At 39.1% G+C, this 25,737-nt stretch overlaps 1 protein-coding gene and 1 pseudogene across 1 annotated transcript in view; both read right to left on the bottom strand.

Annotated features, from left to right (window-relative positions):
* LOC126252010 (lipid droplet-regulating VLDL assembly factor AUP1-like) overlaps window positions 1-20,293 on the bottom strand; it is a 110,977-nt gene extending 90,684 nt beyond the window's left edge. Inside the window, exons 1-3 of the mRNA XM_049952794.1 lie at window positions 19,998-20,293; window positions 19,776-19,913; window positions 1,336-1,486 (exon numbers count right to left, since the gene is read on the bottom strand). Coding sequence (XP_049808751.1) covers window positions 1,336-1,486; window positions 19,776-19,913; window positions 19,998-20,029 — 321 coding nt within the window. The 5' untranslated portion in view covers window positions 20,030-20,293. The remainder of the gene's footprint in view (window positions 1-1,335; window positions 1,487-19,775; window positions 19,914-19,997) is intronic.
* A 4,129-nt stretch (window positions 20,294-24,422) lies between these two features.
* Window positions 24,423-24,540, bottom strand: LOC126253925 (5S ribosomal RNA; annotated as a pseudogene).
* Between the last annotated feature and the right edge of the window lie 1,197 nt (window positions 24,541-25,737).

Below are 25,737 nucleotides of genomic sequence, written 5' to 3'. Positions count from 1 at the left end.
AGTCGATATCAATAATGATCTCCTGGCATGTTTATCATCTCATGTGGAGGACAAGTTCTGCAATTTGTGCCTGTAATGGTGTGACAGCATTATGCAACTGTGAGCCAATAGCTGCTACACTGTGGACACGTACATTACTGAGATGCAGTCTGCAGTTTGTGCAAGTGCATCAAGATCTAAAGAGCACATCTGCGCGTGTGGTGGTAAGGGCAACAACCAGATATCTCGTAGGACGTCCTCACTGACGGCGTTACTTGCTAGAATCCTTATCTGGCACAATAACTGTGAGGAAGTGTGGTCACATAATTCCTCAGTATGCAGTAGCTTCTATATAAGTTTTGCTTTGGACTGTAACACGCGTGATCAAGGCGCTCTTAATTGGCGAGTACCGGTTGGTGCTTGGTGGTAAAGCCAAAAATATCCTTCCATAGCCATGTCTTCATTTAATGCAGCAACAACGTAACTGTATTTGGTTTCATCGGTGAGCTAGCACAAACTGACTCTGTAGCTGTGCAAACTGCAAGATTGGGTTTTGCTGCAAGAGTGATGGTGGTTTGACCATGACTGTTAACCAGTGCATTCGGAGGCATGCCAACAGTCAGTGATGAATCCAACATTACGAAACTATGATACACTATGCAGAAGGCAGGTGGCATGACTGATTTCTGCTTGATGTTTGGGATGGAACTACAAGTTCAGTGCACAGAAAGTGCAAGATGTGATTGGTCTGTACTTTATGTTCGTAGTGAAATGGTATGTAACATCAATTAACTCCATGGTTCATGTCGGCTTCTGCCAGATAGGTTGGTCAGTGCCCGGGATCAAGTCTGCATCACCAAAGATGTTGTGGCTTGGAGTAAATCTGCTTCATTGCAACATTTAATAACATAGTATGTAAAGGTGTGAAATGGTCTGATAATACAGAGAGAGAATCCATACAAGGAATAATTAAAAAACCAAATAATCTATGAAAGTCAGTGATAATATCACTCAGCACAAACACTTTGCATCTTGAACATATCTGATATAACGATGCACAATCACTACAGGTTAAATGTAAAAGGAAGCCACATATTTTGATGAATCTTCATCTTAAAAGCTCCCTAATCAGTCATTTCATTATTAATGGATCAAAGCACTCATTACTTAAACATGTTCATGTATTCATTACTGAAACATGCTTATTTTAAGTTATAATGCAACAATTACATACAAAGTTACTCACTACCCACATACAGCACCAACCTCATCTATAAAACACATATGAAAAATTCAGCAAATGTGCATACCCAGTAAATATGAATTTTCTTAATTAAAAAAAGACAAAGTACTTACCGTTAGGCAACCTAAAGTGAGATGGAAGATGAGAGCATCCCAGCGAGTGACATGATTGGCCACAAATACCCGGCTGGTGGTATCTTTGGCTTCCTTGTTCTCATGTGATACTAAGAGACCAAGCAAAGGGCAGACAATATGGAAGGCCTTGCTGTAAAATTATGATAAATTTTGAAAATATCTTTTTACATCAAAGAACATAACAGGAATCAAATATGTAACACAGAGAGCAGACTAAGGCAAATTCATAACAAAGTACAGTATTTCATTTCCATTTCATCCTGAGTTAAAGTGAAACAGCTAAGATTTTCATATGTACCAAAACACATAGTCTTCTCCTCATCCCTGCAATAGAAACCAAATAACGCTAGCCTCACTAGCCAACTGTAATGAGTTGTGCAAGTTTCTTCAACTAACAGAATTTCATTACAAATTAGAACATGAGTTACCAGTTTAATATAGTTTGTACAAATTATTTTGAAAGTATGAAAAAGCAGGTTATTTGCTTTATTCAGAAAATAGCTTGTCCCATCCAAAGCACATTATCAATATTTTACCAAAATCTAAATAATCAGTTATAATAATCAAAAATTCATTTCATCATCATACAACTTTTAGGTACATTCCATGAAAATCATTGAAGTCTATGCACAAACATGCTCACGTTCTCACATGGAGACAGAAGATCTCCATGAGGAGTCACAAAATGTGAGGCAACAGAAAACACACTAAAAGACTATTTTTTTAGTTTTCTTTGAATGTAGGGCAACTACACAGCACAGCTCGGGATATAATGTCTAAAATTGGCACAAGTCTTAGATTAGTAAAATCTGCTAAGGAGAACAATGTTTTTGTTCAGAGCACATTCTCCTATAGTAAAACAAACAGAAAATAGACATAGCAAGGAGGACATAGCACAAGAACAAGTTTGATGTTGGTGTATGAAATGATGGGGATTCTCAGAGGATGGTTGTTCAACACATACACAAGTTATATTGTACATTGTTCTCCAACAATGTTCCTATTTTATACAGATCATGCTAGTGTTTACCAGAGGCTCCAAATGAGGGCTGGTGGACTCACTTTCACATTACATTGTTGCAACTTGTTACACAGAGGTTACTTGATAATGACTAAAAACACCTAAATTGGCCAACAGAAAAGAAGTCTGAAAACTGTTCAGCCCATAACGGACAATGTTTTCGTTTGATAAATAACAAAATTATACAGGGTGTGACAGTCTGGAATGATATTAGACTTCCAAGTGCTATAATCAGTGACTCCAAATACATTCAGAGGTACAAATCTAGAGAGAAATAGACCCATCAGGCAGGAAATGAGAACTTGGGCGGAGAACTTAAGAATAGCTAGATGGGTATTACAGATTAAAACAATAAATTAAGACTCTTTGATAATGATGATTATATGGACATACATGAAAATTGCAGTTATTTAATGAAGGTACTTACCCAAACAGCAAAAGATGTTGCTGATACAAAGAAAGCAAGAAAAATATTTCAAGCCCCATGAAAGAGGAAATTTGAATTTCAAACAAACCACAATAGGAGCATAATGGAATATACTGAATTAAATAACACTCTTTAGGGATGTCTTCAAGAACATCTAATGAAAATTTTACTAGATAAACATTTTAAAATAATAGGAGTATGGGCAACATAAACTGCTTTTAGGTAGATACCATGTTTCATCAGTTACGATGATAGATTAGTCTACCGAGAGAAAAAATACTGCATAAACATGGAAAGATTTCTTTATGTTAGTACAGTTCAAGGGACAAATAACACACACATTGTTTTCAATGGATACAATAAAATTCTGGAACTATGTGAGATGAGGGGTAGAAAGCCTTTTGAGGCACAAACCAAGGAAAGGTCCCTACAGATGGTTAATTGCAGAAGAAACTTAACAGAAAAGGAATGTGCAAAGTTATATACAGGTATCTGCAGAAAAAGGCATTCCTCAAAACTGGAACAACGCTAACTGTTCTGCTTCTCAAAAGAGTGGATAAACATCACATTAATTTTTGAAAAGTGCAAGATGTTCATTAAAATTATCACAAATCACACAAATAAATGCTGGACTTAATCGAGCAAGTAAAAAATTATATGTAGAAGTGGGTAGAGCACAATGACCATTTGCAAGTCACAGCGACATTACAAAATGGAACAATAATTATGGATTATGCTATTGCCTGATACAGATTTTGACTCATTTCACCCAAATCTGTATGAACAGCCTTTAAAGCCAAAACATTTATTCAACTTAAATCAGTATACAGAAGAACAACCTCAATGCTACTGCTCCCATTATACTGCATTAGGAGAGTTTGAATTTCACAATTTAAAGACCAGCAGGGGAAGGGGGGTTAGGCAAGTATATTCCACATAACCAAAACTATTGTCAACAGCCCTAGAGAAAATTTCAGCTCTTTATACAGGGAAAAAAGAAGCAATACTTTTAATGACACAGTCAAGGCAGCCTGTAAAAGGAAAAAGAAGGCGTATCAAAAATGGCTACATACTAGAACTCAGGCAGACAGAGAAAGATATGTTGAAGAAAGAAACAAAGCCAAACAGATAATTGCAGCATCCAAGAAGAAATCTTGGGAAGACTTTGGAAACAGGTTGGAGACTTTGGGTGAAGCTGCTGGAAAACCATTCTGGAGTGCAATTAGCAGTCTTTGAAAGGGAGGTAAGAAGGAAATGACAAGTATTTTGGACAGGTCAGGAAAACTGCTGGTGAATCCTGTTGATGCCTTGGGCAGATGGAGGGAATATTTTGAAGAGTTGCTCAATGTAGGTGAAAGTAATGTTTCAGATTTTGATGTACAATGGGATAGGAATAAGGAAGTCAGTACCAAGACTAAGTTATCTGTGCACTGTTCAATCTTTTAACCAACTTTATTGTATGGAAGCGAAAGCTTGGTGAATTCAGGTTACCTTATCAATAAGGTTGAGGTTACGGATATGAAAGTAGCTAGGATGATTGTGGGTACTAGTAGATGGGAACAATGGCAGGAGGGTGTCCACAATGAGGAAATCACAGAAAAACTGGGAATGAACTCTATAGATGTAGCAGTCAGGGCGAACAGGCTTAGATGGTGGGGTCATGTTACACGCATGGGAGAAGCAAGGTTACCCAAGAGACTCATGGGTTCAGCAGTAGAGGGTAGGAGGAGTCGGGGCAGACCAAGGAGAAGGTACCTGGATTCAGTTAAGAACGATTTTGAAGTAATAGGCTTAACATCAGAAGAGGCACCAATGTTAGCACTGAATAGGGGATCATGGAGGAATTTTATAAGGGGGACTATGCTCCAGACTGAAGGCTGAAAGGCATAATCTGTCTTAAATGATGATGATGATGATCCTTTAATGAAACAGCCGTCACCATTTTTTGAGGAATTTGTGCTGTTTGCATCTATTGTAGGTAAACTTCAACAAAGAAGGGAACAGCTTAATAAGGGAAATTTGAAACTATGACAGAAAATCAATAATAATATAACTGAAGTTCCCAAAATAATGAAAAGAAAATAAAGTCCATGAAATGTTTCAAAAAATCAGTACATATAAACAAGCAAGAATAACATAACAAATGATTCTGTTACAAAAAGGATAGCTCACCATATAGTGGAGATGGTGAGTAGCAGGTAGACACAACAGAAATACTTTCAAAGCTCTCAGCCGAACAGATCTTCATCAGAATCAGACAACATACACACAATCACTCATGCAAACATAACCCCCCCCCCCCCCACACACACACACACACACTACCACCACAGTCTCTGACCAGCCCTGGCAGCCAGATCATTATTCCATTCTGGATTTTCCATTATTTGATTTTGCCTGACAGCTTTTGATTGATAACAAACGATACAGTACGTGAAAGAAAAACAATCAAGAAAAATTTTTATCCACACAATAAATATTCTAAGTGGCCCCCTTCGTCACACACTACTCATCTAAAAGTAGTGCAACGCTGCTCATACCTGACTTAGCATAAGAGTAGTCTTTACGTACTCCCACAAAAAAAATTATCACGAAGTGTTAAGTTAGCAACCGTGGTGGCCACTTAAGTAGGGAATGGTCAGTGGCTGCACAGCACCCATCCTGCGATACGTAATCTTGTACACAGTTGTTGAAATGGGGGAGAGGTGCCATCTTGCTGAAAGATGAAATCTTCGCCATCAGTTTCAGGTTGTGACACATGCCACAATTTTAGCATGTCGAGATGGGTGACAACATTTTCAGCAACTGCAGTCAGTAACGTAGTCAGTGGTTTGCCAAACTAACTTGCCGACACCATATCCAAAAATCTCACAGTTTGTCTTCCATGTGCTCTATCATTTGTTCCTAATGTTTAGCCATTCACCCATACCATTTTTTAGAAATGTTTCACGTACTTCATAATTATCCATAGTAAAACTGAAGTCACAGAATTCGTTGATGGGTTTTTGAATTTTGGCCAGATGCAGATCGGGACTTAAAATATGAAACTATTCTAAAAACAAAGTTTCCCCAGTGAGCAAATGAGAAAAGTGCATTGAGAATTAATAAAAGGGACAGATGTTTGGTTTGGTTTGTGGGAGGCTCAACTGCACGGTCATCAGCACCCAATAAAAGGGACAGAAAAAATACTTACGTCAGCGAACAAAATGGTTTGGAAAACATAATTGTGACTGCAATGGGAATGAAATGGAGAGGGATAGGACATGTACCAGGTAAATCAATGGTAGACACAGCGGGGAAGTTCTTTGCTGGACTGAGAGAGAAGAAAAAAAGAAATGATAACCTAATGGAAAGGGAGTAAGTTACATTAGGAAACATATAGGAGCGATTTGAATGCATGTAACTAAGATTGTAATACACTGGGAAGTCTAGAGGAGGCCTTCATTCAGTAGTGGGTAGCAAATTTCTGATATAAATGTAATAATACATTGCTGATATATGTAATACCAACAAATCTGGGACTTTCAAATATTTAATATGGCAGGAAGTTAGAAATATAAGTTCCAAAAAAACGAAAATCATTGATTTTTTTATAATATAAAGTAAATGGATAGAGAAAATGTCTACTCACCAAGTGGCAGCTGGAGAATGCACATAAAAAATGGTTTTAGGTAAGCAAGTTCTTGGAGCCAGTGGCTCCTCCTCATGGTAGAAAGGCTGAAGGACAAGGAGGCGGGTGAAGGCAAAGAACTGGAGAGGTTTATAAAAAGGGTTAGACTTGGGAAAAGTCACCCAGACATTACTGCTAAAACATCGTGATCAAGTTAACATGAGTGAAAATCTAAGTGTACTGTATGTAACACCGGTGTGAAGCGGACAGCGAAAAATACACAGGTCAAAAAATGAAAGATGTAGAAAACTAAAACGGAGTGAGGAAAGGAGCAGTTACTGTGAAGGGCTGCCAAGAGGGAAGAAATTAACGTAAATAAGCCCAGGTGGGTGGCGAGAACCAAGACCATGTTGCAGCATTAGTTCTCACATTTGGAGTGCTGAGAAACTGGTGTCTGGGGGAAGAACTCTGATGGTTTGTGTGTGTGTGTGTGTGTGTGTGTGTGTGTGTGTGTGTGTGTGTGTGTGTGTGTGTGTGTGGTGGAAGAGCTACCGAGGTCCCAATTGTCATATTGTAGAGCATGCTCTGCAACAGGATATTGTGTGTTGCCTGCATACCACAATATATGCCTATGCCCATTCATCCTAACTAATCAGAGACTAGGAGGGTGAGGAAAAGGTGTTCTAGGTATAGTGGGCGAAATCTCAGACATAATGGATCTCATTTCAGGAGATGTTTATAGGATGTCATAGCTTTGTCAAAGTAGCCAATTAATACATTCAGTATCAGGATAATACTGAGTGACAAGTGGTGTGCTGTGAAGTTGGTTTTTGGAGGCATTAACAGTACCAGGATTGGATATGATGGCCCAGGAAATCTGCTTTTGAACTAGGCTGGTGGGGTAATTATGTCCAGTGAAGGCTGAGGTGAGAATGGTGGTGTATTGCTATAAGGAGTCTGCATGCCAACAAAATGTTTCTGTGTCAAATGCCAAGGCTGTACAGAAGAGAAAATTTGACATGGAAAGGATAGTAACTGTCAGAATGTAAGTACTGTTGTTTGTTGGTAGGTTTAATGTGGACAGAAGTGTGTAGCTGGCCTTTGATTAGGATGAGATCAATATCAAGGAAAGTGGCATGGGATTCGGAAAATAGGGCCAAGTGAAATTTAATTGGGAGAAGGTATTTAGAGGTTTCAGGAATCGTAACAGGTCAGCCTCACCACCAGTCCATATGGCAAAGATGTCATCAATGTATCTAAACCAATCCAGGGGCTGAAGGCTTATGTATCCCAGGAAAGTGCCCTCCAAGCAACCCATGAAAAGGGTGGCATAGGAAGGAGTCGTCCCGCTTCCCATGGCTGTACACCTGATCTGCACCTACATCATACTTCACAATCCACCTAATGGTGTATGGCAAAGGGTACTTTTGGTACCACTATCTGATCCCTCCAACCCTGTTCCACTTGCAAATAGCGCATGGGAAGTACGATTGTCGGTGAGCCTCCGTATCAGCTCTAATTTCTTGAATTTTCTCCTCATGGTCAATACACAAGATGTATGTGGGGGGGAAGTAATATGTTTTCCGACTCCTCCTGAAAAGTACTGTCCCGAAATTTCAATAGTAAATCCCTCCATGAAGCACAGCGCCTCTCTTGTAATGCCGGGTAGTGGAGTTTCTTTAGCATCCCCGTAATGCTCTCTCGCCAGCCAAATGATCCCATGATGAAATGCGCTGTTCTTTGTTGGATCTTCTTTATCTCCTTTATCAGTCCTACCTGACAGGGATCCCAGACAGATGAACAATACTCAAGAATTGGGTGAACAAGTACCTTATAAACCACTTCTTTTCTGGGTGAGTTACATTTCCTTAAGATTGTTCTGATGAATCTGAGTCTGGTGTCTGCTTTTCCCACTATATATTTTATGTGGTCATTCCACTTAATGTCACTAGATACTTTAAAGGTAGATGCTGCCCCAGCTGTTTGTCATCTAAAGTGTAGCTGTAAAGTGTGGATTTCTCTTCCTATGTATGTGCAATATGTTACATTTATTTATGTTCAGGGTCAACTGCCAGAGCCTGCACCATTCATCAATTCTCTGCAGGGCGTTCTTTAAATTCTTACTAACTTCTGGTGTTGCTACTTTTGTACAGGCAACTGCATCATCTGCAAACAGCCTTAAAGAGCATTTTGACAATTTCTACTAGATCATTTATATACAGGGTGATTCAAAAAGAATACCACAACTTTAAAAATGTGTATTTAATGAAAGAAACATAATATAACCTTCTGTTATACATCATTACAAAGAGTATTTAAAAAGGTTTTTTTTCACTCAAAAACAAGTTCAGAGATGTTCAATATGGCCCCCTCCAGACACTCGAGCAATATCAACCCAATACTCCAACTCGTTCCACACTCTCTGTAGCATATCAGGCGTAACAGTTTGGATAGCTGCTGTTATTTCTCGTTTCAAATCATCAATGGTGGCTGGGAGAGGTGGCCGAAACACCATATCCTTAACATACCATTTGAGCAAGGATAAAATCACAGAAATCGATTCTTTTCATCTTATCAGCTGCAGACAGTGCTTGAACCAATTTCAGACGATAAGGTTTCATAACTAACCTTTTTCGTAGGACTCTCCATACAGTTGATTGTGGAATTTGCAGCTCTCTGCTAGCTCTGCGAGTCGATTTTCCTGGGCTGCGAACAAATGCTTGCTGGATGCATGCTACATTTTCATCACTCGTTCTCGGCCGTCCAGAACTTTTCCCTTTGCACAAACACCCATTCTCTGTAAACTGTTTATACCGACGTTTAATACACCACCTATCAGGAGGTTTAACACCATACTTCGTTCGAAATGCACGCTGAACAACTGTCGTCGATTCACTTCTGCTGTACTCAATAACACCAAAAGCTTTCTGTTGAGCGGTCGCCATCTTAGCATCAACTGACGCTGACGCCTAGTCAACAGCGCCTCAAGCGAACAAATGTACAACTAAATGAAACTTTATAGCTCCCTTAATTCGCCGACAGATAGTGCTTAGCTCTGCCTTTTGTCGTTGCAGAGTTTTAAATTCCTAAAGTTGTGGTATTCTTTTTGAATCACCCTGTATATTGTAAACAGCAAATGTCCTATCACACTTCCCTGTTGTACTCCAGATATTACCCTTAAATCTGTTTATTTAGTTCTGTTAAGAGTAACGTGTTGAATTCTATCTGCAAGAAAGTCTTGAATCCAATTGCAAGTCTGCTCCGATACTCTGTAAACTTGTATTTTTTTTCATTAAACGGCATTGCGGGACGGTGTAAAATGTCTTACTGAAATCAAGGAAAACGGTATCAACCTGAGCACCACTGTCCATTGTGCTGTGGATCTCATGGAGGAACAGAGTGAGCTTAGTTTCGCAGGATCTCTGTTCGCAGAATCCATGTTGATTTTTATAGAGGAGATGTTCATTTTCCAAAAACGTCACAATTCTTGGGCATAAAACATGTTCCATAATTCTACAACAGATTGATATCAATGATGTAGGTCTATAATTGTGTGGATCTGTCTTAAGGCCTGTCTTGAAAATGGGAATGACCCGCACTTTTTTCCAGTTGTTAGGTACCTTTCATTACTCAAGCAATCTACAATAAGGGGAGGAAGTTCTTTCACATAATCTTTACAGAATCTTATAGGTATCTAATCTGGTCCTGACACCTTACCACTACTAAGCAATTGTAGCTGCTTTCCAATTCCATGATCTGTTTGTATGTATGCCCCTCACTGGTAAAGTAGTTGTTGGTAAGTATGATGTTGATTAAAGTGAGCAGGAAGGATGTCAGAGGTTTGGAAGCAGGTGGGCGCAAACTGAGGGCATGTTCAGCGGCAGATACACTATGTATGTGGGGGATATTGGTGATTGGTGTAGAGAGAGGTGGCATGAATGATGACAAGCAAGGTGTGTGGTGGGAGTGGGAAGGCATGGATTTCAAACAACCTAGGAAATGGTTGGTGTCTTTAATATAGGAGGGAAGTCTTTTTAATATGGGTTGCATTTGTTAATGAACCAAGGCAGATATACGTGTGGTGAGTGCTCTGAAGCGAGCAACTATAGGACGACCACGATGACTGGATGTGTGGATCTTAGGAAGAAGGTAAAAGGTGAGGGTGTGTGGTTTGAGTGGCAAAAGAAGTTCTACAGACTGGGGTGTTAAGTCCTCCAGAGAAGCCTGAGGTTTTAAGGAGAGACTGCAGGGATGGCATTTTGATGGCAAATGAACCTGCAGTCCCTCCTTAAAACCACAAGCCCCTCGCATGGACAAACACCTCAAACCACAGAACTTCTTACCCTACCCTAACCACACACCCCCACCTTTTACCTTCTTCCTAAGACCCACAAACCCCGTCATTTTGGCCATCCTATAGTTTCTGGCTTCAAAGCACTCATCAAGGGTATATCTGCCTTAACTGATCAACATATGCAACCCGTAGTACAAAGACTTCCTTCCTATATCAAAGCCACCAACCATTTCCTACATGGTCTGAAATTTGTGCATGTTCTACTCCCACCACACACCTTGCTTGTCATCATCGATGCCATCTCCCTCTACTCCAACATCCCTCACGTACATGTTATACCTTCTGCTGAATATGTCCTCAGTCAGCTCCCACCAGATACCAAACCTCTGACATCCTTCCTGCTCACCTTAATCAACTTTATACTTTCCAAAAACTACTTTACCTTTGAGGGACAGACATACAAACAGATCAGGTGTACAGCCATGGGAACCGGGACAGCTCCTTCCTATGCCACCCTTTTCATGGGTTGTTTGGAGGGCACTTTCCTGGGACCCATAAGCCTTCAGCACCTGGATTGGTTTAGATACATTGACGACATCTTTGCCATAAGGATTGACGGTGAGGCTGAACTGTTAAACATTCCTGGAATCTGTAAATACCGACTCCCAATTAAATTTCACATGGTCCTGTTCTGAATCCCATGCCACTTTCCTTGATATTGATCTCATCCTCATCGAAGGCCAGCCACACACTTCTGTCCACATTACACCTACTAACAAACAACAGTACTTACATTTTGACAGTTGCCATCGTTTCCCTATCAAATGTTCTCTCCCATATAGCCTTGGCATTTGAGGCAAATGTATTTTTTTCAGATGTAGGCTCTTTGCAGCAATACACCACTATGCTCATCTCAGCCTCCACTGGAGGTAATTACCCCAGCAGCCTAGTTCAAAAGCAGATTTCCCGGGCCATCACATCCAATCCTGGTACTTCTGATCCTTCCAAAAAGCAACTTCACAGCACACCACTTGTCACCCAATATTATCCTGGTCTTGAATGTATTAATCAGCTGTCTTAACAAGGACATGACATCCCAAAATCATGTCCTGAAATGAGATCCATTATGACCGAGATTTCGCCATCATACCTAGAAGAGCGTTTCATCATCCTCTCGATCTCCACAATGGTTCCTACCTCTGTGACTATCCCCACAGCAAGACTTACCCTATGCAACCTCCTACCACAACTACACCAGTCATGTACGTGGCAAAACATATACTACCAAAGGGAGATCCACCTGTAAAACGACACATCACATACCAGCTGTTGTGTAAACACTGTTTGGCATTTTACATTGGCATGACTACCACCAAGTTATCAGTTAGTGTGAATGGGCTTAAGCAGGAAGTGTACACTGGCAATACACAATATCCTGATGCAGAGCAGCATCACAGTCATGGACTCGGTGCCTGTTTCGCCACATGCACCATCTAGATTCTTCCATGATACTCTATTTTCTCAGAACTCCGCAGGAGGGAACTAACGCTACAACATGGCCTTAGTTTTCGCCACCCACCTGGCCTTAATTTATGTTAATTTCTTTTGTCTCAGGATTTCTTCACAGTAACTACTCCTTTCTTCACTCCATTTTAGTTTTCTACATCTTTAACTTTCAAACCTGTTGTTTTTTGCCGTCCCCCTCCCATCTGTGTTACATACAATGCACTTAGCTTTTCACTCATATTAACTTGTTCACAATGTTTTAGCAGCAATCTCTCTGTCCGCCTCTGTAGCACGGCAGTAGCGTTACTGCCTACCATGCAAGGGGGCTCGGTTTGATTCCCGGCAGGGGACTGGGTGTTGTGTGTCCTTCGTCATCATTTTCATAACCATACGATCATTTCAATTTTTCAGCAGCAATCTCTGTCTTTCATATTAACCTGTCTTCCACCTTTAATTTCTCAGGTTCTCAAATCTTTCTGATGCACTCCCCAACAATCAGTCTTTCCTTGTCGTCCTGTCTGGTAAGTCTCCCCTGACCCGGATTCTGTGTGACTTTTCCAAACTCTATCCCTTTTTCCAAACCTCTCCCATTGTTTTTCTTCAACCCTCTTGCTTCTGCTTCAATCCTTCTGCCAGAAAATGAGCCACTGTCTCCAAAAGCCTGCATGCCCAAAAACCTTGTTTTAGTGTATGTATTCTCCTGCTGCCACTTGTTGAGTAGGTTTTTTTATGTATCCAATTACATTATAAGATCCATGAAAAGAATGTCAAACTGACATGGAGATATACAATGTTCATTCTTCCTGTTCACCATGCAAAAAAATGTAATAGAGGGAATGATACTTGCATAGTATGCTACCTACTACAACATACCATTCACGGTGAAAGGTGCCAAGTCTACTCTAGACATCCTACAGTGAGTACACCATTTTATAACTGACAAAACCAGGGCATGGATAAATTATTAGGGCAAACGAAATCCTGTGAGACGGCCAGCCCAAAATTTATGGGGCAAACAGTTATCTTGGCTTCTATTACTGGAATAATATTGTGAAATTTGATAATACAGAATTCATAGAATCACCAGAGGACATTGTTTTTAACTGAGGTTCTGAATTTAACTACTTATGTCTTGCATCCAACATGTACAATATTCACACTATCGATTATGTAACAAACTTCCCCCTTCATTATTTTGAAGACACACACTAACTTTTCTCTTTCTATTGATCTACTCTTGATTCAACTTTGCTACTTTTCTTTACATCTATCAAGCTTTCGTAACACCTGACTTTTATCTTACATAAATCAATATATATATATATATATATATATATATATATATATATATATATATATATATATATATATATATATATACATACACGATACTGGGAAGTCTTTGGCAGAATACAAATAATAAATGCAGTTAAGGTAACCACTAACAACATAACTGAAGTGTTGAGGGATTGACAGCAAATAAAAAAAAAAAAAAAAAAAAAAAAAAAAAATGGTTCAAATGGCTCCGAGCACTATGGGGCTTAACATCTGAGGTCATCAGCCCCCTAGAACTTAGAACTACTTAAACCTAACTAACCTAAGGACATCACACACATCCATGCCCAAAGCAGGTTTCGAACCTACGACCGTAGCGGTCGCACGGATCCAGACTGAAGTGCCTAGAACCACTCGGCCACACCGGCCGGATGCAGATTGTTTTAAAAAAGAGAGAGAGAGACTGTAAACATTGCTGAGCTTTTGGACAATGTCTTCAATTAAAATTACCTAACAGAAAACCACACACTATATAGATTGTCCCTACCACAGAACACAACCTTCTCCAACAGCCTGACTCCAAAACCACCACCTCACTCCTTGTCCAACTGATCAACTACATAATTATCCATAATTACATCTCCTTTGAGGGGAAAATACACCAACAAATCTGTGTCATAATTATGAGCAAACCTATTGCACCCTCATATGTCAATCAATTTAGAAGCCATCTAGATGAAAGCTTTCAAGTCGTCCGAGATGCTAACCCCTTGTCTAGTTCAGGTCTATTGATGATATTGCCATGACTTAGACCCAGATTCAAGATACTCTGTACTTATTTCTCCACCCCCTCAATACCATCTCTCCTATCCACTTAATATTGTCCTCTTCAGCCCAATAGATATCAGTATCTACCTCTCCTGTGGTTCCACAAAAGCTTCAGTCCATATTAACTGCGCTAACAATGAACAACATCTCAATTTTGATAGATGCCACCCTTCCACAATGAAAGTCTTCTATGAAATCTGGCCATATGTGGATGAAACATCTACAGTGACAAGCAATCCGTCCCCAGTATACTGATCTTACTAATGTCTTCAGACAGGCAATACCCTACAAAACAAGTTTGCAAACAGTTTTCTTGGGCATATCCACATGCCACCATTCCTCCAACCACTTTCATGAGACAGCTGCTAAAAGAGAACTTCTTCCAGTCACTCTCATCACATATTATCAGAATGCACTGTGTCAACTTCTTCATATTCTTCACAAGGGCTTCGACAAACCTGCCACTATGTCTGTAACTGAGGAAAATCCTTCCTGTGTCTCACACAGTAATATTCCACAACCTACCCATCTATGAAATATACTGATGCATCTCATGCCACTCCCACTCTCAGCACCTAGTTATGGGTCACATCCCAATAGCTAATGTAAGGCCTAAGTGTAATTAGCCCTTTCTTATTTTAAGATGAAGTTCACTTTTGAGATGTTAAATCATATGGAAATGTGATAATTTACTTAGAGATCATGACCACTAAACTTGAGAAAAACCTTGTTTCACTTGTGTCAAAATATGTAGGGATTAAGTCATATGAACACTTTCAGTGCAGCCATATTTCTCCATGCATTGTAACTGTAAAGGTTTCTCTTCACAATCCATTATCTATGATAACAATGGATAAGTAACTGACATACACTACGTTATTTTTATACACAAGAAAACCAGAGGCAAAGAACTGCAAACATAATAAGATACAGTTCGTGAATCTTTTGCAATTTCTGTTACATGTTGTTATCAACGGGGCCCACATGCCACCCAAGTTACAACTGAATATGGAAACAAAATATCAAATACTTTTCACTTTATTAATATAATAACAACTAATCTGTATTTTTAGCACATTATATTCTACATGACTACCTCTAATTTAACGAAATAAAATAATAGATACCCAAACAAGAAACTTAATGACTTAAAATAAACTAATGGACAAAGCCTTTTGAGGGTTGCATATTTGAGTACAAATGATGGAAATACAGAAGCGTCCGATTCCACCTGTCTGCTTTGACCCATGACGTCACAAATATGGTGGAAACGACCATACACCATGACTCCAATAAGGCGCCTATGACGTCATTACGTAAACATAACAACAAACATGAAAATACACCGAAAACCAACACACACACGTTCCTCAAAAACCTAATGACACTAACAGGACAAGTGTGGGAAATTGGGTGGGGACAAAGTAAATATAAACAAATTTAGACACACACCATCATACCAAACCACACAAAATGACGGAAAAAAACCAACAACACAAAACTCCCCAAATTCCACTAAACAGTATCCTCTGGAATCGGACAGTTCCCTCGACCTATATAGCTCAACAGCAGCTCCCGATCCCACAAATTGGAACCGGGCACTTCCCTTGACCTTTATAGCTCAACATCAGCTCCCAATCCCACAAATTGGAATTGAAAACTTCCCTTGACCTATATAGCTCAACAGCAAGTCCCGATACCGGACCACCCACAGCAACCACAAATTGGAATCGATCCAACCCACCAACCCAACCACACCCATCCCTCCAACCCAACCTCCCCCAAAAATAAAATACTCAAACAAAAACCAAACGCAAAATAAAATAAATCTCAATCGCACATCACAACTCAACAAAAACTGCAACAAAATAGATCCTCCACAACTAAATCACAAACCAACACACTCCCCCCCCCCACAAACAGTACCAACGACTAAACCACTTGCCCCCCCTGAGCCGCAGCCAGCCACCCACCCACCCAAATCACTCTAACTAATCACCTTCGGCCTGTACATCTTACTAATAGCCCTTTAAAAAACAATAGTCCTCAGGGATGCTCTTCTGCCAACAATACTCATCTAAATGTGACTGAAGGTTGTAAAAGTGCCTCTTCCCCCTCCCAAGAACTGACTTAACGGCCACCCACATCCCCTCTATAGTAATCGTACAAGCCCCCCCTCTCATAATTTTTAAACTCTAAACTATGGTTAACAACTAAATGATTGTACCCCCTCTCACCCAACGCACTATAAGAAGGAAAAGCATCTGAAACTACAGTGGAGCCCGGTTCTATAAACTCCTCAATTAACCCCACTAATTCTGCCTTAGACCGCCCGTCCACAACCCTAAATTCTGAACACCCACTCCACAGGTACAACAGCCCCCCCACACCCAGAGACCAACCACAGCCTTACCCCTCCCGTACTTCCTTTTCCCAAACTGTGACTTGTCCACCTCCACCACAACCCCCGGCCTATCCAACTTACCCCTGTACTTAATAAACTCAGATCATACTTCACGGCAAAATGAAAATCAGTCAAGCAAACTCCTCTCATTCATGTCAGTCTCATGTGCGCAAAAGCTTTGAGAGGATCTATAACAAAAGTAATACATCAACAACACAATCTTGTGCATGCCCTAACTAGACTTCTCGAACCAGGAACTGCGATGTATGGAGCGTCATAGGTTATTCCTACAGCACTGCCACATATAACCGTCCCTGGTACGAGATGCCGGAACTTTTGCCAGTGTCATTTCCTTCCAACAGACAGCGCACTTAACCACCTCCGTAATCAACCCAAAAAGCTGTAGAAATTTGATCAGCTCCAACTGAGTCACACCAATCATAGCATGGAGTCGCAACAACAAATTAATTTACTCACATTAACATACGACCTACAGCGAACAGCACTACAATAACTTTCACACAAAACCAGTAAACTGCTAACTCACTGAAACCAAATCTGCTTGAAACACAGCCAAAATGAGAACCAGCCACAAGAAGCAGTAACACCAAACTGAACCCAATACACCACACAACACGAAACCCGTAAACACACTACCAGAGGGCACCACGAACCGCAACACAACAACACCTACAAACACGGCACACTCACAAACCAAACTCAGCGCCATCATGACGTCACACACCACAACAGCCTTACGTCACGGGTCAAAGCCGACGGGTGGGATCGGATGCTTCGGTCACCCCCAATGATCAAAATCTGAATTCTTGTCTCAGAAAATTTAAAAAGAAATTACTACATGATAATTATTTTAAATACCAGAACTATTCTTAGCTAAGATTCTTGCACATGTGAGCCAATGAGTCAAATAAATTAGACCTGAATATAAATCAAAGCTGTTTAAGCAAATGACAACAAATATTAAGCTGCTATTGATGCAGCCTAGATTCTCTCTAGAGCTTTCATTCCTTTTTTTTAACTATGTGATTTATTTTTATCCACTGAAAGATAATCTCACAAAAATCCAGTATTTGTCAAGGTAAAACAATGCAGACCAATAGGCCAAACATACAACACACAGCACAGACAACATGCTTTATGAGGATTGGACAAGTAGCCTGTGGGCATAGGACAGGTGGTCGGCCATGGCCTCGATTAAGGAACCATCCTGGCATTTGCCTAGGAATCTAGAAAAACAAGGGAAAGCACAAATCAGGATGGATGGGAAGAGCAGAGTAAAAAGCACACATTTAGCTGCAACATCATGTCACAAAGCTGCCACAGTACTGTACTAAAAAGTCACTTCTATTTTAATAGCAAATGTGTAACTAACACAAAACCTAAAGAGCTACATTATGTTTGCTGAAGTGAGGTACTTTTACGGATCAAGTTTTATACAGAAAGTTTATATAAACCACAACACAAGAAATGAAAACAGACAGCAATGACACAAACATTTTATCTTAAGGAACTATTTCTAATTATCGTTTAAGATTTTTGGAAACATAGGAACAAAATGTGCTACAACAACAATGTTCACCCCAACACAACAGACAGCATGAAAGCAGAAATAAGCTCTAAATTTTCAGATTAAAATGTACATACAAATTAGGGAAATTCTTGTAAAGCTTGTATGGAGAAAACAAACTCATGTTGATATGAACAAAATTTTAAAAAAATTCATCACATGACCTACGTTTGTTAATAGGCTAATACAGTGTTCTGAAAAGTGTTTCTGAAGAAGAGAAATTTGAAAACACTGAATATAGACTTAAGTGTCAGGAAGCCTTTTCTGAAAAGTATTTACATGGAGTGTAGCCATGTATGGAGGTGAAACATGGACGATAACCAGTTTAGACAAGAAGAGAACAGAAACTTTCAAAATAAGTCACTACAGAAAATTGCTCAAAATTACATGGGTAAATCACCCCAAAAATGAGGATGTAGTGAACAAATTGGGAAGAAATGAAATTTGTGGCACAATTTGGCTAGCAGAAGAGCTAGGTTAATAAGACATATCCTGAGACAGCAAGAGATCATTAATTTAGTGTTGGTGGGTAGTGTGGGGGATAAAAATTGTAGAGGGAGACCAAGAGATGAATACAATAAGCAGATTCAGAAGGATGCACGCTGCAGTAGTTATCTGGAGATGATGAAGCATGCTCAGGATAGAGTAGCATGGACAGCTGCATCAAACCAACCTTCAAACTGAATAAGACAATGACAATGACCACCACAACACAACAACATGTTAAATGACATGGATGCAATATCAGTCACCCTCGGCCACATGTTTCAGTCACCTGCTTATTTCAGACACAAAAAGTTCCTATATGTGAGTATAGCAGCTATGTACAGTGAGCGGCAACTTTGACTGACACCTCACGGCATTGCCACTTTTAATTTCCTTTTACAAGATCACCTGATAAACGAGGAAGGCCCAACTTCAATTGATAATGTGTGAAATGTAGGAGACATTATGTTTCAGCACAGAAAAATTCTATAACAACAAATGCTATGAGAAATAGGTTTTTATCAAAAACAAACCTTTGGTAAACTGGTGACACAAAAATGCAACCTCAAATCATCAGGATACAACCAACGCCTAATTACTGAAACCATCCTTCATTATACAGGTGAAAATCTCAAAGAAATACTGAAGCAACAGACAAGTTATCAAAGGATTTATCAGATTTAAATACTACACAATTTCTTTTTTAAATATAAGTTTGTGATACCTGAAATTCAACTTTTAACATCTGAATATGTCACCATAGAAGTACATCTCAACAAGTAGGTATTTTTAGCAAATTAAATATCTTCAGCAACACGAAAACTCCTCTCACATCACTATGCGTCAGAAGTTAATTCCTGTAAACTAAAATTGGCAATAACAAACACCTGCCGCATAAAAACTATAAATGTTTCTAAATGTGCCCCCCCCCCCCCCCAACCTCTTCGTCAATTGAATTATATAATGTATTTATTAATCACCTTTTAGCGATAGACAGCTGTGGCAGCAGTCTACTCGTAAGGATTAGCTGTAGTCCAAACAAAAATCTGAGCACTGCCAGCAGCAATCCAAACGGCGAATAGATGGACAGAAGTAACGCTGACAAACCTGAAGGATATCTAGAAGAAATGAAACAGGTGTTAACCCAGCGTCAATGCCAGTTAACATTTCTGCAATATTATCCAGGGCACACATATATCCACCTGCTCTCACGAAACAGTTCTTTCACTTCCATTGCATATGTCAAAGTGATAAATTATCCAAAGCAGAAGTTCTCAAAAATGCAACATGAAGTTTAACTATCCGTTTTCGTTATTTGATAAGTAAACAAATTTTGCAATTTTCCAAAAAACAATTTCACTGTACACCGCGTTTTTAAGAGGGAGCTTTAATGACTTAAATTTTGAAACAATACCCCTGTCAGACTGTCACACACACTCACACATTATGAAAGTCACATACTCCACGAAACTAACATACGACTCTCGATACAGTGGTACTGCGTCAGCCTGATCAGCGCTGCACTTTGATACCGTTGTATGCTAACAAACTGTTTGCTATTAAATTTGTGCAATCATCTTGAACTGTATCTCTATACTAGACTCATATTTACGAACTACATAAATTTTAACGTTATATAATGGTTATTATGGTGCGCATAACTTAAGACATTGTAATTAAGAATGCACGTAATCGGGTATCCCATTTGCGCTTATCGAATGAAATAAATAATAGAAGTTATAGTTGGATTTTTTAAGCATTCGTAGAAAAAAATGTGAATCAGGTTCTAGCTCCGTAAAGATTTCTGGGAGTTTCTTTATCTTCTGCTGCTGCGCTCGGACAGCTGCTATTCAGGAAAAATAATGTTGGATTGCTTTGCGAGATTCAACACAGAACCTGAAACGAAAAAAAATCTTTGAAAATGAAAAACAGCCACATACACATGACTATAGATATCGAAATATAGTAAAAGTATCTCCAGTAATAGTTGTTTACTCGAATATTTTACTTTTCTACGAAAATTAAATTTCGATAGGATACTTGGATTCTACACAACTTACAATATTTACGTCATTATTTATTAGCTTTGTGTTGCATTTCAAGAATGTAACAGTATCTGCATAGCCTTACGATACGTCTGGGATTAGCCCGAACAGTCCTGGCGTTTTGGAACTGTCCAGGAACGCAAAAACGTCGTTGGAGAATATTATTAAATTTTAGACCTATATGTTCGACACCGCGTTTTTAAACACTCTCTCAGCCGGCCTTGGCGCAAGCGCTGGCGTCCATGGGCAGGCTATAAGTTTTCATTTGGCAACACTACATGAGCAGTGCGTTTATGCTGGTTTTATGTCTGAAGTAATTAGACTTCGTAAACGTTTTGGACAGATTTTTTCTGTTCGTTTTTTGTCTCATCATTTAGCAATGAGGAAATAAAGTGTGTGTTTAATGTTAACCTGCAACCGGAACACAACGTTTTTTTTTTTTTTTTTTTTTTTAATTGTAAGGACAGTAACAATGAATGTGCGTATTGCTCGCAGTACACTCGAGAATTTTCAGATGTGCATGAAGAAAAAAGTACCAGAAATTACTGAAGAAAGATTTTTTTTTCAATTATGGAGAACATTTGGCTTAAAACAGAGGTAGAATTTCAGTATCTACTGTTAAACATCTGCTAAATGTTATAGTTAATTCAGAACTTTCTTGTGAATTTAATGGTGTGATTAAAACAAACAAAATTTCTAAAAGAAAGTTATGTCTGGTGGAAAATACAACTGAATAAATAAAGTCCAGTGTTTCAGAAAACTGTTAAAACTTTTAAGTAATTTCGAAAATATATTCTGGGTTGGACCCCGAAAGACATTATCTTTTTTACCAATTCTATGACATTCACCAGCCATGACTGGACAGATAGCAAGTTTGCAATAACATTACAACAATAATATGGTTACAGTATTGCAATTTAAACTATGATACTAAATAGATACTATAAAACATGAAGTAAAAAACTAGATTACAACATACTTTACAATTATAAGACAAAGTAAAAAACTAGATTACAACATACTTTACAATTATAAGACAATCGATATTAGAACACAGTGTAGTGAAACCACAGAGATGCTGCTGTTTTCATTGGCTCTGAGCTGCAGCTCAGGTAGACATTGTTCTGTCACTAGAGAAGTATCCTTCAATACTGTGCAAAGGTTGCTCTTTTAGTATACACGCATTAAATAATTTAAGGGCCACCATTGGGAACCTGTTCTGTATCTTAGTTAATTCACGATTGGGAACCTGTTCTGTATCTTAGTCAACCAACATCTTGACCTGTCCATACTGTATTTTTATTGAGTGCTGTGTTGATGAACTTAATTTCTCTTTTTGTAGGGCTCAGGATTTGTCTTTGTGTGAACAAGGAAACTGAAAATACATTGGATGAAAACATTCAGGCAGTCGGATATCTCTTGGGTTTTAGTGGAAAATTTTCATCAAATTTGGCTTTAAGAATCTGAAACCATGGAACAATGTATCATACAATTCTTCAGACATATGATGTCAATCTGTAGAAGACGAGGCAGTTTTAAAATTATTTAAATTTTTCTTTATAATAACCCTACTTCTCAAGACATGATTTGAATGTCAGCTGGGAATTTGTTGTGTACATACTGAGTTTGTCCATACTTTCAAGATAACTGCATCGTAATCTGCAACTATAAGCTCAAACACACTTACTTTGTAGTCCCTACTACTTAGTTTTTTGACATCTATCTAGACAGACATCACGTCTTTTTGGTAGATAACATGCCACAAAAGTCCATAGCTGCTTACTAAGTTGATAAAATCTTTCACTTTGTCACTACCTTCCCGATGTGGATGTTGAAGTCTCCACATGTGAAAATTTTTGCTCCTAGTCACACTAGATGACACAGACAGCTTTCCAGTTTGCTGATGAAGTTTACAGAATTACCATTTGGGGAATAATACACAGAAAAAAAATTAAATTAGCATCTGGCAGCCAATTCTAGATCCAAGTCCACACAGAAATTACCTGCGTCACTCTTGTTGGCACTGAGTTTACTATTTACAAACACAGACACACCACCATGGATGGAAATAACTCTGCACCATAGATTCACCAATTACAGATGTTCAGTGTGCCCATGGTATTCTATTTCTTGCTGAGTTAGCCAGTGTTCACATATTATAATAATATTTTTCCTCTGTATCTGGTTTATAATAAAAGATTCCTATATAAGTTTTAGGAGACATAAAAATTTATTATGAAGACAGGACTTTAAAAGAGAGAAAATAACATGATTAGTATAGCTGGTTTCCATGTTCAATCATCAACAGGGTGATACTAGACCGTTTATCAGTAATAAAGGTTTGAAACACCAATGCTGGTATGCATAAAAATGCATTCAATAAACCGTAATCGGACTTTGTAAATCATTAAACGATGATGAAGGCAAGTTCTCTGATTGATTATGCAAATTTGCTTATATGCAGCTGTAATGGTGGCCCATCAATCGTGACACTATATCAAGAATTCCAAGTTGTCGTCTTGGAAATTCTGAAACAAATAAAAATGCATTAGGACAAGGAAAACAAAAATCTTAGTAAACATTAGTATTCTGCATTAACATATACAGTCATAAATGTACAAGTAGTTGAAATTATTGCACTTCATTATTACACTGTGTATCTATGAAGAGACAGAAGATGAGAGAGAGAGACTGAGTAACTGAGAAAAAGACAAAATCCCCGTCTAAAGAAATTAATGTCATTTGTTTCAAAAATTACAAGAGGTCGTTATTTCATCTATGGAATTATCGTTAGTGTGGTTAATTTTTGTAAAAGAGCTATTACACAGCCCCCTTGATGGTGTTGACATAGTTTATTACCTAACTTTGCAACACCAGTCGACATATAGTGAGATGGTTGCAGTTAACTGTCTGTAATAAACCTACTCATTTCCAACCAACACTTATTCAAACTAACAATTCACTAACCTACTTCACAAACATTGTATAGAATTTCGTTTTACATGTTTGTAAAGTTAAAGTTGAAAAATGGTAGTTTGACTTTCATTTATAACAACCGGATGATTCTAGGAATATACTACAATCCCTATGTATCACTAACTTAGGGATCCTGATAATAAGATTAGAATAATTACCTTATACACAGAGGCATTCAGATAATCATTCTTCCAATGCACCATACGTAAATGAGTTGGGAAGAAACCCTAATAACTGAAGCAGTGAGATGTAGGCACTGCCATGCACCTCAAGGTGGTTTGCAGTGTATAGATATAGATGTAGGTATTGTCTTTTGCTCACTTTAGAGCTGCATTGCATTTTTCGTTTTCTGTACATCATTCTCAATAAATAGTCACTTCTAAAAAAAAAAAACTAAACTCCTCCCTAACCGGCCATGAAGGCTCAAAGGTACAGACCGGCCGCCGTGTCATCCTAACCCCACAGGCGTCACTGGATGCGGATATGGATTGGCATGTGGTCAGCACCCTGCTCTCTCGGCCGTATATTAGTTACCGAGACCGGAGCCGCTACTTTTCAATCACGTAGCTCCTCAGTTTACCTCACAAGGGCTGAGTGCACCCTGCTTGCCAACAGCGCTCGGCAGACCGGATGGTCACCCATCCAAGTGCTAGCCCAACCCGACAGCGCTTAACTTCGGTGGTCTGATGGGAACCGGTGTTACCACTGCGGCAAGGCCGTTGGCAAATAGTCGTTTCACTAGTAACAAAATAAGGGTTTATACAGGGTGAAGCGAAATTCGTGCACTCGCGCTTTGCAGCGAGATTCTTTCCAAGTCGGCGACAAAAAAAAAACAAAATGTCCAGCGCGCACATTCGGCAGAAAGAGGACGTTAAGGAGTGGCAATCTGGCAACTATAATCACATCCATGGTAACTACCTCTGTCAGCACATATCAGTTGTGCTATACAGTTGGTACAATGGATAGAGGTTTTGGGTTAGCATACAGGAGGTCGATGGTTCGATCCTGGGATGAGGCATACGCTTTTCATTTGCTATAAGTAGTCTAGGTGGTATGGTATCTGGCATCTTAATTGTCAACAGTGATTGCAACGGGTCCTCTAGAAAACATCTGTACTTACATACTACAATTGTGGAAATGGAAGAATGATCAGCTTTGAAAGAAGCCATTTCCATGTCATGGACGTGAATTTATTTGCACCACTTCATCTACAAGATGTGAAACCTGTTTTCTTGGTACCCTCCTCCAGTGGTCCCATAGATTAGTACCAACTATTATTCCTGTTTCGTTTAGGTCCATTACATTTCGTTAGGACTTTACATTACTAGTAGGACTAGCAACATGCTTTGCAAATAATGTCCAAACTCGGTTACTGTTTGTATGTGTTGTCTCCATGGCCCCACTAATTATACCTTTCAACATTGAGCCTGGTAACCGCATGCTGTTTAGTACGTATCCCAATGCATTATAATAATAATTATTATTATTCTATCGTTCGGACTGTGAAAACTTCGCATCTAATACCTTTAGGGAAACAGTGTAATTTGAAACCGAACATTTACAATTAGCGGTGTCGGGATGAATCATGCAGAACAATAACTGTCAGAGGGGGTAATGCATGTTAGGTGGAACAGCGCGCAGGACTGATGGCGTGTTTATACTGTATGCGCTGTCCACCAGGCAGGGACCAGTTGCGAGCAGAGTAACACACTCGTGACAGACTCCAATGTACATGTGTACACATATCTAATTTTCTCATTGTAAACCTCTCAACCAGTGTGGCATGTACAAACGATGAATATGTAGATATGCTCCTTGTCCTTGGTGCATCTGATAACTGGGCAAGTATTGCCATTTGTGAATATGCTGCTAGATATCCTCGTCGACGCAATCCAGATAAAAATGTGTTTTGTCATCTGGA

The sequence above is a fragment of the Schistocerca nitens genome, chromosome 4 (genome assembly GCF_023898315.1).
Source record: "Schistocerca nitens isolate TAMUIC-IGC-003100 chromosome 4, iqSchNite1.1, whole genome shotgun sequence".
Lineage (NCBI taxonomy): Eukaryota > Metazoa > Arthropoda > Insecta > Orthoptera > Acrididae > Schistocerca > Schistocerca nitens.
The sequence above is the reverse complement of the archived record's forward strand: the minus strand, read 5'-3'. Positions and strand labels throughout refer to the sequence as shown.